The sequence below is a fragment of the Tenrec ecaudatus genome, chromosome 1 (genome assembly GCF_050624435.1).
Source record: "Tenrec ecaudatus isolate mTenEca1 chromosome 1, mTenEca1.hap1, whole genome shotgun sequence".
Lineage (NCBI taxonomy): Eukaryota > Metazoa > Chordata > Mammalia > Afrosoricida > Tenrecidae > Tenrec > Tenrec ecaudatus.
In genome coordinates, this window is record NC_134530.1 from 23,983,192 (window position 1) to 23,998,441 (window position 15,250).

Here is a 15,250-nt window from a genome sequence, read left to right on the forward strand (position 1 = left end):
TAGGAGGCCTGGTAGTGAGTGATCAAGGGTAATATAATCAAGAGGAATTACTGAAACCCAAATGAAGACTGAGCATGATAGTGGGACAAGAGGAAAGTCAAAGGAAATAGAGGAAAGAGCTAGAAGCAAAGGGTATTTATAGAGGTCTAAATAAAGGCATGTACATATGTAAATATATTTTAATATAAGGATGGGGAAATAGATCTATGTGCATATATTTATAGATTTAGTATTAAGGTAGCAGATGGACATTGCGCCTCCACTCAAGTACTCCCTCAATTCAATGCCATTAGACAGCCCCTTACAGAAGGGTCTTGGGGAGGAGATGAGTCAGTCAGGGTGCGATGTAGCAAGGATGAAACATAGACCTTTCCTCTATTTCCTAAATGCTTCCTCCCCCACCCACTATCATGATCCCAATTCTATATTGCAAGTCTGGCTAGAGCAGAGGATGTACACTGGTACAGATAGGGACTGGAAACACAGGGAATCCAGGACAGATGATCCCTTCAGGACCAGTGCTGAGAGTGGCGGTACTGGGAGGGTGGAGGGAGGGTGGATTGGAAAGGGGGAACCGATCACAAGGATCTACATATAACTTCCTCCCTGGGGGATGGACAACAGAAAAGTGGGTGAAGGGAGACATCAGATAGTGTAAGATATGACAAAATAATAACATAAATTATCAAGGGTTCACCCGCTTTGGCTTCAGCAGTTGTGTCAGGAGGATGAGCATCTTAGAATGCCAATTTAATAAAAGAAAGTATTCATGCATTGAGGGAGTGCTTGAGTAGAGGCCCAAGGTCCTTCTGCCACCTTAATACTAAACCTATAGACACATAGATCTATTTCCCCATCCTCATATATATATATATTTGCATGTACATGTCTTTGTCTAGACCTCTATAAATGCCCTTTGCCTCCTAGCTCTTTCCTCTATTTCCCTTGACTTTCCTCCTGCCCCACTATCATGCTCTATCCCCACCTGGGTTATAGCTATGAGGTGACAGAATTGGAATGAGAACTCTACCCTGTTCCATGGCTCTAACAGTTGTCCATGTTCCTGAGGGCCATGTTCCTACTTCCCCAGCTCCGGACAACCAGCTCCACTACAACCCACAGTTAACAGTCTTGCATCCATATCAATCATACAGCGTGCATAACATACACGCCTCAGAGGAGCCCAATCACTAACGATGTTGTTGCTAATGTTTCTTGAGCAGTTATTACTTGTGGTGCCTGGTCCGCTAACCACCAGAGAGGCACTTCAAATCCAGCAGGCATTCCGTGAGAAGAAATGAATCTTCCTGCTCCCATAATCACTTAAAACCTCTTAAACAGCACAGAGGCAGTTCTGTAGGGTTTCTATGAGTTGGAATCAACTCAATGGCAGTGAATTGAACGAATGAAAGATTTGGTTCCTACATCTAACCTAAATTATTTCATTCAATAATGTAGCTTCATACCAGTATGAACTAATGATACATACGTATATATTAGAATATATACATATATACCAGTCATCTGTCAGTGTGTCGTACAGCAATGGCTTGAGTGTTGCTGCAATGCTGGCAGATGTACCGCTGGCGTTTCCAATACCAGTAGGGTCACCTGTGGTGGACAGGTTTCACAGATGCTTTACATGAACAGACTAAGAAGACAAGCTTGGCGAACTCTCTGAGAACCATCCAATGACAAGTCCAGACATCCAAATACAATATGGTCCATGTTAGTGCGGGAGGATGGGCCTCCCAGGTTGGGAAAGCACTCAGGCTTCACAGTGGCTGTGACAGTGGACTTGAGCAGACCCATGGTTGTGAGCCTTGCACAAGGTTGAGCAACATCTGGCCCATTTACCTGGGTCACTATGAATCAGAGCCAACTTCACAGCAGCTAACAAAATACCTCTCCTTGATTTTCTAGCTCTCACTGTGGGGAGAGTCGAGATTGAAGCAGCGATAGCAATGAGGAAATCAGCACCCGGATCTTGGTTTCAAAACTCTGTTCCCCCAGAGATGGAATTCGGCTCTATGGCAAATTGGTTGCTTCTAGGATTGTTCCAGAACCTGGCACATCCCATGGTGCCAGAAAGTAAGGAAGTACTCAAGAGTGATGGGAACATGTCAAGGGAGAGAGGATCAGAATTGAATAATGCTAATAATTAGCTATAATAAAAATGAAGCAACTAATCATGGGTTTAGATTGATCCTAATTGAATAAATCATTACCGAATAGCCAAAAATTCTAGTGAATAATCGAACGAATCACTGGAAAGATAACGAGGCAAATACGGCACTAATAAACTAATTGTGGTTCCAAGAATGCTACAATTTGTTGCTGATAATATAAATGGAGTATTTATTTCCAAAATCACTCAAGTATCTGTTAGATGCCTATTCATTAAATGTAAAGGGGAAAAAAAACTTCACAGTGGAGAAAGTGACGGGGGCTGCATTGAAAGGTGGCACACTGGCATCCTGGCCCTCCCGCCACGACGCACCAAGGAGCACGCAGCCCTTGCCATCGGTGCGCTGGGAGAGGAGCCCTGCCCGCTGCCCCACTTCCGGGCTGTCTCCGAGCAGGCACGAACGGGCCTGCTGATTGGCTGTTTCTGATGACGCACGAGCGCACGGGGGCAGCGCCCAGGATCCGCCCCTTCCGGTGTGGCGCGTCCTCACTCGCTCAGGCCTCGGCGCACGTCGCCGGCGTGCACGTTCGCACGCACGCACGGTGCGTGTTGACGTTACGGCGGCGCGAACGCCATCCCGGAAGCGCGAGCAAGGCCGCCAGATGTGCAGGTGCCGCCGCCGCCGCCGGGGCTGAGGCCTGGGTGGGGCCGGGGGTGGCAGGGGGAGCTGGGCCGGGTGCAGCCCGAGGGGTGCCGCGGGGTGGACCCCCCGCCTCCTGCGCGCACGGACCTCAGTTACCCCGTCTGCGCAGTGGGCGCGGGGGCAGGGCGGGGCCCCCGGGCCCGATCCCCATCCCGGGCGCGGAAGCTGGGCGGCCCCCGTGTCACCCGGAGCCCCGAAGTTGCCGGACTTGTGGCTCAGTTTCCCCGCTTTGCAGAGGCGGGGCGTGAGGCATGTGCGAGTCCGGCCCCGCTCGGCGTTTGTCCGGAGACCGGGCCGCAGAGTCCGGAGGTTTCAGCTGGATGACTTTTGGGTGGATGTGAAGCGCCGCCCCTCTTCACGGTGTGGCCTTGGGCTCCGAGGTCGCCCCTGGAAGCCCGCTGTCGCTCGGGCTGTCTGCCCTTGCCTTGTAGTGGTGATGGAGAGCTCCATGGAGCACAGGAAGTGCCCGCCGCTGGGAGGGCCCGGCACTCCGGATATCTCCACACCGGAGAATCTGCTTGCTCATAGATCCGCTTCTGTCCCCTTTGTCCCGGCCTTGTTAGGGCTGTGACACCTTCGCTCTGCCTGGTTTCCATTTTCCAGATGAGAAAACTGAGTCAGAGAAGTCAGCTGACTTGCCCAAGGTCGCACAAACCTACTGCCTGTTTTCACCTATCTGTGTATTTCGAGCAGGGATCGAGGTTTCTGTGCGGGATCATTGCTGCTCATTGATTCAGGGAGGGCTTCCTGAGAGGGGCAGTGGAGTGGGACTGGTGCTGCATGAACCCCTTTACCCACATGGGCAGGCGTCAGGGACAGACGCAACACTTACCTGCAGAACCTGCTGTTCAGGTGCTAACTGTGGGTCTTCTCCCATGTGACTCTGCTCCTGGAGCCTGGATGTCCCCTTCATAGCTAGCGGTGACCGGGCGCTTCTTTGGAAATTACTGAGACCACTGATGTCTGTGGCTGGCTCGGTAGGAGCTCAGTGAAACCATTTACTTGAGGGAAGGGCCGTGTGACCACAGTTGTTCCCTGGAAGTTAAAAAAAAAATTCGGGAAGAAGAGCAGCCCCAGTGCTATTGAGTTCTCCCTTACAGGGGGCCTCCCTCAGCGCCCCAATATTCTGCAGAGTAGAATTGAGTGCTGCTCGGTTTGCAGTGGCTGCCGGTTTGAGGCTAGCTGCTTGTCAGGGCTTAGGCTCTGCCCGATGGGGTCAGACTGCCAACCTGCAGATTAGTAGCCCGTACCAATCCTCTGCACTCCCCCAGCGGCCTTCCTAGAAGGCATTTGGGCCTACAGAGCAATAACCAAATGCAAGGTCCTCCGTTCAAAACCACCAGTTGCTCCAAGGGAGAAAGATGGGGCTTTCCCCTTGTCAAGAGGGTCAGTCTTGGAAACTCACAGGAACCGTTCTGCCCTGCCCTAGAGGGTCAGCAGTGACTCGGCGCGCCACTGAGGGGTATTTCAGCAGCTGCTCTTCGCCTTCCACGTTGTCTTTTGGGGAAAAACCCTGTGCGCTGCTAGTAATCATAAATAAGGCAATCTCACAACAGAGGGCCAGGAGTGAGGGAGAATTACTTTTGGGGGGTTAAAAAGTTCCTAAGTCTGGGAGAAATAAGTTGCTCCAAGCAGCAGCTGGTCCTCTGTGGGCGGGTCCTGGCCCTCTGCACAGATGTACACCTTTACCGAGCGGCCAGGCCCTGGGCGTTTAGGTTTGTGGACCCTGGGTTCACTGGCTGGGTGAAATTGGGTCAGCTTCTCAGGCACGGAGCCGCAGTGTTCTTGTCTGTAAGGAGGAGCTGACAGTTTTCAGCTCCCGAGCTTGGTGCTGTGCTTGGTGTCCCGAACAGCAGGTGCGCAGTAAGCTGAGTCGGACTAAGTGGGCTCTGAAGGCCCTTGTCATTCTGGGTGTGGATCTTGTTCTTGGCTGCTGAGTCAGCCCCAACTCCCGGTGCCCCACGCACACACAACACAGCAACACGCTACCTAGCCATCAGCCCCAGTTGGGCCCCTGAGAGCCCTAGATCTTCAGTAGCGATGTTTTGGAAGTCAGTCAGCAGGCTTTTCTTCCTAATCTACCTGAGTCTGTAACGCTACAGGAGTAGAAATCTTTCTAGTAGTTTCTGTTTTGAACCGAGGCTGACAACAGCAATGAGATCCCTGGTTCCACATCCTCTTCTGAATCTGGCCTGAATTTCCGTCAGCTTCCTGTCAGTGCACTGCTCGCACCCTTGTGGGATGGTCTTCAGCCAAAAAAGAGGCGGTTCGATTAGTTGTCCAGTGCAAATTGTTTGTACTGCCTGGGGACTTCGAGTCTAGAACGGCGGCATTGAAACGGCTTCAGCATCATGGCCACAGATGGTGACGTAGGTGAGGTGCGTTGTCTGGGAATCAAACCCAGGTCTCCCCCCCATGGACGGTGAGGGGTCTAGGGGGCCACCACAGCCTGATGTGTGCGGGACGACGGGGAGGGAGGGGGGTTTTGAAAAATCAGTGTGTGGTTCCTGTGGCCTTTTGATTTAGTTCTCTGGAAATCTGAGATTTTTCCTAAACCCTGAGAGTTCCCTTTTCCCTAGTTTTCTACCCCAGAGGATTAGTTACTTCTGCTCAGATTGATTGACACCCCCTGGGCAAGCTGTAAGCAACTTGACATTTGGGCTGGGCTCTCGCCTGCAGCCTGGTCCTCCAATTGGTCCGCACCTTGCAGGGACTAGTCAGGATAGGCAGATGAAGTGACTGAACCCTAATTGTGCACAGGAAGGGTCTGCCACCTACTCAGCCGGGATTAGTCAGCACTGGCTCTGGTGGGAGGGCCAGGCCTTAAAATTGACCCGGAGTTTACACATGCAGACAACTTCCTTCCCCTCCCTCTACCCACACAAAACCCAAAACTCGCTGCAGCAGAGTAGACAGGGACAGGGTAGAACTGCCCCTGTGGGTTTCCAAGACTCACTCTATGGGAGTGAAAAGCCCCGTCTGGCTGCTGGTTTCTTAACTGCTGACCGTGCAACTGGCAGCCCAACTCATTGTCAAAGAAGCAGAAAGAGGAAAAGGAGAGAAGAGAGAGAGAGGACTTACGTACTGTTAAATGTGTGCGCCCCAGAGCCAAGCTAGACCTCCAGATCCGGGTTTTTCCTAAGCTGGAAGTAGGAGCCTTGGTGGCAGAGTGGGTTATGTGTTGGGCTACTAACCACAGGGTCAGCAGTTTGAAACCACCAGCCGCTCTGCAAGAGAAAGATGAGGCTTTCTACTGCCATCAAGAGTGACAGTGTCGGAAACAGGCAGGGGTGGTTCTTGCCTGCCCCATTGGGTCAAGTGAGGTGGCAGCGAGGGGGGCAGGCATTGCTGAAGCTGGGGTCTTCACTTGACCTTGCTTAGATGCCCCTTCTGTCCACCCAGATAGTCTTTGAACCAGGAAAGTTAGGAGCTGCAATGCACTCTGGGTTGGCGGCAGCCCTGGCTGTGGAGTGTCAAATTCTTGGCTTTAATGTCTTAATGAAAGCCTGGAAACAGCAGAATGAGTAAAGGCGTGCAAATGAGTTTCTCAGGGCTGCCGTAACCACGTGTCACCCACTGGGCAGCAGATGTCGCTGATCCTTGGGGATCCTTGACCTGTGGCCTCCCTTGTCTCTTCCCTTCATGGGAGAACAACATTCATGTTGAATTCCAGGCTGCCTCCACAGGAAGCCTGGTGGCCCCACAGGTGAGACATTGGGTCCAAACTCTCTGCTCCCATACAGATTTAGAGTCCCAGAAACCCTATAAAACAGTGGTTCTCAACCTTCCTAATGCCACGACCCTTTCAGACAGCCCCTCATGTGGTGGTGAGCCCCCAACCATAACACCACTGTCATGTTGCTCCTGTGATGAATCGTCATGTAAATAAATACCTGATAGGCAGGATGTATTTTCATTGTTACAAATTGAACACCATGAAAGTATAGTGATGAATCACAAAAAACAATATGTCATTATATATTGTGAACTATTTATTTCTAATGACCAATAAATGAAATTTTGTCTGGAAGCACGGTGTAGCATGGGTAACAGTCTTCACGCCTGGTACTCGTGTGTGGGCGTATCTGCATGTGGGCCGATCCGCCTGGAGACAGATGAACGGTGTCTCGGTTCCTAAGACCATGGAAATATGTGTCTTCTGATGGTCTTAGACAACCCCTGTGAAAGGGTCATTCAAACCCCCCAAAGGGGTCGCGACCCACAGGTTGAGAACCACTGCCATGGAAGATCACCTTGAGTCAGACTGGACTTGATGGCAGGGGGGTTGCTAGTGACTTCCATGGGAGCTCCTGGCTCCACCCTGGCCAGTGCACCTCAGACACAGCCACCACCCTGCTCTCTGTTGGGGTGGGGGGGCAGGCTTACAGACTGCTGAACCCGGTTCAGTACAGCTTCTAGACTAAGGTGGTCTAGGAAGAAAGGCCTGCAGACCTACTTCAGAAATCAGCCCTCCCGCCGTCCCCAGAGTCCATCTGCTAAGGATCACTGATGGCCTGGACATGCATCCCCTCATGGGGGCCCCCATGACTCCGGGGCTGACGTGACTGCCCCTAGCAACAGCGGATGCCCTCGTTCTAAACTGGACACCATCCACTAAGCCTTTCTTTCCAAATAAGGTCACTCTCACAGCCACAGGGACACGGGCGTGTCTTTAAGGGCAACCCGCGACAGTGGGACTTTAAGGCAGGTAGACCCAGGGTGGACGAGGGCCGGGCTATCAAGCAAGGGAATTGGTGACTGTGCAAGAGGGGCGCCAGGCTACGGGGCTGGGACTCTCCCATGTTTGGGTGCCGCTGAAGGGCTCTCGATGAACTCATGCAGTGTTCTCCCGCCGGAAACCCCCAAACCAGTTGCAGTCCAGTCAGCGTGACTCCTGGTGGACCCCATGTGGGTCAGAATAGAATGGTGGTCTATCAGGTTTTACAGCGGCTGAGTCTTGGTCAGATCACCAGGCCTTTCCTCTGAGGCACCTTGGGTGGACGTGAAAGGCCAGCATCACGGTGAGCAGCTCTGCACTTAACTGTTGGAGCCACAAGAGGTGACTCAATTCTCAACCCCCCTGATGTGTTGGATCCAGGCCCCCTGCCTTGCCTCGGCTGGGCCGGGGGCTGACAGTGGCCCCTGTGTTCCCACCCATTGCAGGCAGCGCAGAAGGAAGAAGAGATGGACGCCCCAGACTCCGCCTCGAGAGTCTTCTGCAGCCGCGTCCTGAGCATGGTCAACGCGGACGACGTCAACGCCATCATCCTGGCCCAGAAGAACATGTGAGTGGGACATGCCACCGCCCACTTAGCCCATAGAACGCAGGCAGTGAGGAGTGAGTGGATTGCCCGCCTAGGGCCAGCACATTCCTCTCTGGCTTGGGGGGCAAGGCTTTGGCTCAGGAAGCGGGGCTAAGGCAGGGGTGCAGCTGTGGCCTCTATCCCAAGGCCTTGTTGGGAGAGGGGGATTTCAGGGCATTCTAGAGCTGGTGGGTTGACTTCCTGGCAGGGCTGGAGGGCTGCAGCTCCATAGAGCATGGGCTCCCTCAAGGGGGCTTCACCTGCGGCCTGCCCTGCAGGGGGAGGCTGTCACCCATTACAACTCTGGAGTGGAAGCATGGCCTTCTGGGGCTTCAGTCTTGGGTCAAAGGGCACTCGTGTGTGAAACAGCACAGGTGTGATTTCCTGACCGCTCTCCCTGAACAAGGCGGCTTAGCATGTCTGATTCTTTTTGATCATTAAATACTTTTATTGGGGGCTCTTACAGCTCTCATGACAATCAATACGTTCATCCATTGTGTCAAGCACATTTGTACATGTTGTCATCATTTTCAAAGCATTTTCTTTGTACTTGAGCCCTTGATATCAGCTCCTCATTTTCCCCCTCCTTCCCCCACTCCCTTCCTCATGAACCCTTGATAAGTTATACATTATTATTTTCATATCTTACATCGTTCGCAGTCTCCCTTCATCCACTTTTCTGTTGTTCATCCCCCTGGGAGGGGGTTATATATCGATCCTTGTGATCAATTCCCTTTCTTCCCATCTCCCCCTTACCCTAGTGGTATCTCCATCCTCATTATTGGTGGTCCTGAGGGGTTTTTCCGTCCTGGATTCCCTGTGTTGCGAGCGCAGTATACATGCTCTGGTCTAGTCACTTTTGTAAGGTAGAATTGGGGTCATGATAGAGTGGGGGAGAGGAAGCATTAACTAGAGGAAAGCTGTATGTTTCTTCAGTGTTATATTGGCGAGATCTTATCTGTAGCAGTGTACATGTACTGGTCTAGTCAGATTTGCAAGGTAGAATTGGGGTCATAAGAAATAGAGGAAAGTTGTATGTTTCATTGGTGCTATACTGCACCCTGACTGGCTTGTCTCTTCCTTGTGACCCTTCTGTAAGGGGATGTCCAATTGTCTACAGATGGGCTCTGGGTCTCCACTCCTCGCCCCCATCCCCTTTCCTGGTTTTTAAGACCACATGGGCCTGGCCCTGGCCCCAGGGGTTCCACATAGACCCTCCTGGTCCTTTGGAGTTAGGGGTTGGCTAGAGGTGAGAAACTAGGCCTATGGGTAGAACAGAAGCAGAGTACACCTGAAGGGGGGTAATATGTATTTGGGTGGGGTTTTGAAGGATGAATAGGAGTTCACTGGGCGCCTTGAACAGCACATGTAGTGCTCAACAGGGCAGGGCCCTGAAGCAGGAGCCGGTCAGACACATGTGAGAGGCTAGGGGCAGAAGCAGCAGCCCTCTCTGCCCCTCCAGGCTGGACCGGTTTGAGAAGACCAACGAGATGCTGCTGAACTTCAATAACCTGTCGAGCGCCCGCCTGCAGCAGATGAACGAGCGCTTCCTGCATCACACGAGGACCCTGGTGGAGATGAAGCGGGACCTGGACAGCATCTTCCGCAGGATCCGGTGGGTGCTCGCCCAGCCCAGCCCTACCCAGCGCTTTGTTCCCCATCTGAGCCTGGGCTTCCTCCTCAGCAGGGACCACACACACGCTGTGTCCCTGTGAGCGTGCGTGTACACACACACACACGCGCGCGCACACAGTCTGCTCATTTCTTTTCGAAGATCTTACTGTGTGACCCTCTGGAGCTTTGAGGGAGCTGAGGGGATCCAGACTTGGGCATAAAACCATGAAGTCTCTGTATTTTATAAAACTTTCCAGTAAGTCACATAGCACTGGACACGTGATTCCAAGGCAGGAACAAGCAGATGGTAAAAGCTATTCCTCTGCTCCCCATACCCCATCCGCCCCACCCCTTCCCCCAGCTCTTTCAAGCAGATGCCATGACCTGCTTTTGGAGGTCCTTGCGTTTTCAGTGAGGAGGTAGCATGCATAGCGGGGGACAGTCCCTGGGCACAGGAAGGTGTCTGGTGTTCTGTCCCTGTGTTGTTTCTGCCAGTTTCCCCTCAGTCCCAGTGCTGTACCTCCTGGTCACCTTAGATTGATGGGAAAATGTTCTGCTGAGCCAGCTCAGAGCAGAGACTATGAGACAAGACAGGGCTGGCTAAATCCTTCATGAAAGTACTTTTTTGGGGGTGGGGTGGGTCGCGGCGGCATGGAAACCAGTGGGCAAGCACTGGTGTGATATTCAGGGGGAAAGCAGAAATCCAAAGGTGTGGCCCGTTTGTGTGTCACCCAGGAAGTTGGAAAGCCTGTTCACCCAGTCACTCTATAGGTAGGAGACTAGTTCTGATGGTGCTTCTGGGAGGGGGGCTGGCAGGTTGCAGGTGAAAGTTTTGAAGGTAGAGTAGGAGTTTGCTTGGTGGCCTGAATCATGGGCCGAGCTCTGCAGGACAAGAGGAGGACAGGCAAAGACCATGATGTAGAAAGGGCTTGGAGGGTCTGCTTGGGCTGCTGAGATGGGCCAGGGCTCTGAAGAGCCCTCGGTCTCCTTCTGTAAACAACACGATAGCAAAAGTGTGCAAACAGCTGGTTTCGGAAGCAGCTTCCCGCGGGCTGCTGTAACAATCGGCCTCACATGGTGGTGCCAGAACATCGGAATGGGCCGTCTCCTAGTCCAGGAATCCAAAACTAGGTGTTAGTCTGGGTTATAGACACTCATGTGGATAGGAAAGAGCTTTTTATAAAGAGTAATTGGACATTAAAACATCCCAGTCCAGATCAAGCACCTAAGTCTGCTATTAGCCTCTATGTTCAGTACGTCTGTAAATTCCTCTTCCGACTCAGTGCAGGCCAGTGGATCTTTCTTTGGGTCCAGTGGCGGTAGAAGCATCTCAGCACTGACATGGGTCTCCACGTGGCTCCTCCAGCTCCAAGGCTCTGGCTGCCTTCAGCATAGCTCCAAGTGGCTTGTCAACAGGAACATCTCCCAACGAGTGAGCTTGTGTCCTGCCTCCAGCGAGCTATTTATTGCCTTCATGCCTCCAAATGAGGTCAAGCTGCGACCTGATTGACAGGCTGGACTCCACCCCTTCACTCTTAATCATCTCAATTTGGGGATTATGTAACTACTGCATGAAGTCTCAGCTGTGTTGATTCTTTGGGGTCTCTGAGAGGCGTAGAGTCTGGTAGCAACCAGGTCCTTGGTGCCCCTTTGAAGTTTATCTACATAACCTCACCTGGCTCCTCCCCTCCGTGTGTGACTTTGCGCCGTCACCCCTTTAATAAGGCAGTACTCAGAATGGGGACCCACCCCGCTTCTGGGTGGCACAAGCAGCTGAGCTCTGTACTAATGACCAGAAGATTGGTGCTTTGCTTGGGCACAGTCTGGCAGGCTACGTCTGAAGTGACACAGCTTGGGGCAGCCGACGGGCTAGCTTCACGCTGCACATGTGGCAGGCAAAAGACAAGACAGCCACTTGGCTCCAGAGCTGTGGGCCCAGGTGCAGGTGGTTGGTTGGGTGTCCAGCTGCTAACCCAAAGGTGGGCAGGGTGCATTGACCCAGAACAACTTTGGCTAAAGGCGCACATGTGTCCCAACACACCTGGGCTTGCCAAGTTGGGAATATCTGCTGGCAACTGGTTTGGGTTTTGCTGTTTTGTTTCGGGGACCCCAGGGTGACCATGTTAATGTCACTAAATGATACTTTCAAAGGGGGCACAAGTGGCCTGCTCCTAGCTCCTGACTGAAAGGTTGGTGATTTGATGCCATGCAGAAAGGCCTGGTGATGGCTTCCTTTAGATCACACCACTGAGCCCTCCCTGGAGCCCTCTCTCTAGCACACAGGCCACCAGGGGCTGGAGTCCACTCCCCAGCAGTGGGCCTGACCTTTTTAACTTAACGTCTTCAGAGAAAGATTGTCTTCTCAACAAGGTCACACTCACAAGAGCCGGAGTAAGGACTTCCCTGGGCCCTTTGGGAGGGACACAGTTCAACCTGTAACCTGCTCTCGGTGTACTTGAATGTCCCAAGGGGCCAGTACGTGATGGCTGGGGCCACTGTCCTTTGAGCTGGCAGGCCTGGACCCCCGCCATGTGCCCCATGCTGAGCCTCAGTCCCAGCTCCCAGGGGCGCCAGCTGGGAGGCCCAGAGGCCATTGCTCTGGGGTTGGAGAGACACTCACAGGAGCAATTACTGGGGAGTGGGTAGGAGGACCTGCGAATTGGATGGAAGAAAGGCCCCCGGGGAGCCTGGAAGCAGGTGATGGGTAGACGGTGGGCTTCCCCTCGCCTTCCCCAGTGAGGCTCCACCGGGGGGTGGGGGCCTGTTGGCGTGGAATGGTGAAGGGAGGGGCCCACTACCAGCCTGGCACAACAGCCAGCCCCACCTCTTGTCATCTCTAGCCTTCATGCTTTCTCCCCGCAGGACCCTGAAAGGGAAGCTGGCTCGGCAGCACCCTGAAGCCTTCAGCCGTAAGTGTCCCCCCAACATTCCTGTACCTCCAGTCCGGCTTCTGTGACTCCAGAGACCTGTTCTGATAGGGCCTCTCAGAGGAGAACAAGGGCTAGGCAGTCCTCTGGGCAGCATGGGGGTCAGGTGGAGACCCCTCCCCAGCAGAAGCCACACCGAGGAATTTAAATAAGGCTGAGGACAGCCGTATTTAAGGTTGTGTGTGCCACTGACACCTCAGAGCCAGGCTGTTCCCACTGGAACTCTCCATCCCTCTGACGGGCAACAGGCCCAGAGAGGGGAGGCAGGGGCAGGACTGAAACTTGTGTCTGTCTGGCTTGGATCATCTCCTCTGTGGTCCCCTTGTTGAGCTTCAGTTCCCCACATTCGCTGAAAGGGTCGGCAGCTACCTGCGCCAAGGCTGTTGCCACGCGGGGAGCAAAGGGTACAGGGGTTATTGGCAGTGCCACTAGAAGGCCTGGGGATAGAGCAGAGAGATGAAGTGTGGCCGGGTAAGGGTGCTGGTCCAGATGATACTGATGAAGGGCACCCTAACCCCCTCCCCCCTCCCCCCCAAAAGGCCACATATCTGCCAGACCCAGAGTCTGTATTCTCTGCTCTCACCTCCAGGGGGAGGCCTTTCATTGGCCTGGGCCTCAGTTTCCCTCTTGAGTCCGGGAACCCCTGGGTGGCGCAGAGTTAAAAGTGCTCAGCTGCTAACAGTTCACCCTGAGGGGACCTTGGAAGGAAGGCCTGGTGATCAACTTGTTTAACAGCACTAAAGTCTCTAGGGAGCAGCGCGGCCCTACACGGACATGTGGGATTGCTGCGAGTCACAGTTGACTTCAAGGCAACTGGGTGTTTAAGCTTTGGGGCCAAGTCCTAGCCCAAGGGTGGGAGGGGCAGCTGGTGGGCTCATACACTCAGCAAGACCCTCTTTGTGTTCTCTGGCAAGCAAGACCCTTAAACTGGCCATCCTGAGCCGGCTCCTGTCTCCCCCCCACCCCACCTCAGACATCCCGGAGGCAAGCCTGCTGGAGGACGAAGATGAGGACCCCATCCCACCCAGCACCACGACCACCATTGCTACCTCGGAGCAGAGCACAGGCTCCTGCGACACGAGCCCTGACCTCATCTCGCTCCCCCTCAGCTCCGGCTTCGAGGACCTGTCCCAGGCCCGGCCCTGCTCCCCCACCATCAATGGGCGCGGCCCCACGGACGATGAGGAGGAGACACCGGGCGAGTAGCCCTGCTCCAGATTCCCGAGGCTCCCGTCTGTCCTCTGGGGTTCCTGAGCATTGGGTTCTGAGGTTGTCTCCCGCCCACCCTTCCTCTTCCTCCTGCAGACATGACCCCCAGCCCACAAGTGTGGCCAACCCCGCTGGGGCCCTCAGAAGGGGTGCCAGGGCTTAAGAGCTGCCCCAGACAACACTTAGAGACTAACAAAAATTGGAACCCCTCCTGGAGGCAGAGAATGTCAGCTGCCCCTGCCCCGTCTCCCTGTCCCTTTCCTGATGACAATATCAAATTTGTTCTCCAATCTGCATCTTGTGGGGGTGGGGCACGGAGACGGGTAGAAGGCTTGAGGCGGAGGCTGGCCACCCCAGAGGACCCCCATTGGCCCCAGCAGGCCTCTCCCAGGGCCTCTAGGGGCAAGTTGGGCCACCTTGGAAAACAGAGTTTCATGGACTATTTTTGTACCCGATGTTTACAGATGCTGTTGGGAAGTTATTAATAAAGTGACTCCGTTCCTACAAAATGGGGGATTATACCTGGCGGTGCCTTCCATGGGCCCACATAGGGGACATATGACAGCCTGGACTGTGCTACCAGGGAGATGAGATGAGGGTGCTCTTAGGAATCCTGGTGGGGGGGCACCGTAAGCCAACCTCCCCTCACCATCTAAGCCTCCAAACGAGCTGCTCCCACTGCTTGGAACACTGTTTTCTCGCCCACAGCTCCTTGGCCCCCCACTGGGTACATCACCCATCTTTACTAGTGGTGGAACTTATGCACAAGGCCATGAAACGCTGCCCATCCCCGGGACTGGTGGCAGATGGATGATAAGGATGGACAGTTCTCAGCGGTTGGTTTTGAAAGTCAATCACCATGTTTTCTTGTAGTCTCTCTAAGCTCGGCTGCTACTTGTCTGGCATCCTGGTAACACAAACCTTCCCTGCCAGGAACCAGCCTGGGCCTCCAGGCGTCCTGCAGGGAAGGCAATTCCTCTACCTCCCAGAGCCCCCCATCGCCCCCACCCCTCCAAAGCAGGGCACCTGGGGCTGCTATCATTGAAGACGTGTTCCCACTATAAATGCGGGTAAACCACTGCCATCCCGTTACCCAGTCCAGGCCGCCAATACGCAACGGGCACAGGCAGCCCGATTCTTCTCCCGTGGAGGGGCTAGTGGACTCGAACATGCACCTGGGGTTGGTCTAACCCACAGCGCCACCAGGCCAGCCTGGGTACCGAGCAGGTGCTCGGAAATGTTGAAGGAAACGAACATGGAAGCCTTCCGCGTGGCCCCTGCAGTCCCGGAGCTCCCCCGCTGGCGCTCTCCTGGTCTCCCCGTTTCCGCTGTGGAACCCGGCGGCGCAACAACGGGCTCTGCGGAG

At 53.9% G+C, this 15,250-nt stretch overlaps 1 protein-coding gene across 3 annotated transcripts; it reads left to right on the plus strand.

Moving 5' to 3' along the window:
• The first annotated feature begins 2,670 nt into the window (after window positions 1–2,670).
• KXD1 (KxDL motif containing 1) lies at window positions 2,671–14,393 on the plus strand. Of its 3 annotated transcripts, XM_075549043.1 has the most exons (6): window positions 2,755–2,798; window positions 5,039–5,209; window positions 7,995–8,116; window positions 9,597–9,749; window positions 12,611–12,657; window positions 13,649–14,393. In XM_075549043.1, exons 2-6 carry the CDS (start codon window positions 5,183–5,185, stop codon window positions 13,879–13,881), a joined length of 582 nt encoding a protein of 193 aa, XP_075405158.1. In that variant the 5' UTR covers window positions 2,755–2,798; window positions 5,039–5,182; the 3' UTR covers window positions 13,882–14,393. The 3 variants fall into 3 exon arrangements, with proteins under 3 accessions (XP_075405159.1, XP_075405158.1, XP_075405160.1); XM_075549044.1 differs by lacking the exon at window positions 5,039–5,209 and having other exon boundaries at window positions 2,671–2,798; XM_075549045.1 differs by lacking the exon at window positions 2,755–2,798 and having other exon boundaries at window positions 2,909–5,204.
• Window positions 14,394–15,250: the final 857 nt, after the last annotated feature.

Bases quoted from the DNA above. Each gene is read 5' to 3' on its own strand.
- KXD1 (XM_075549043.1), top strand. From the start codon at position 5,183: ATGGCCACAGATGGTGACGTAGGTGAG. The intron at 5,210-7,994 runs GTGCGTTGTCTG...CACCCATTGCAG, and splicing joins CAGATGGTGACGTAGGTGAG to GCAGCGCAGAAGGAAGAAGA. The intron at 12,658-13,648 runs GTAAGTGTCCCC...ACCCCACCTCAG, and splicing joins GCACCCTGAAGCCTTCAGCC to ACATCCCGGAGGCAAGCCTG.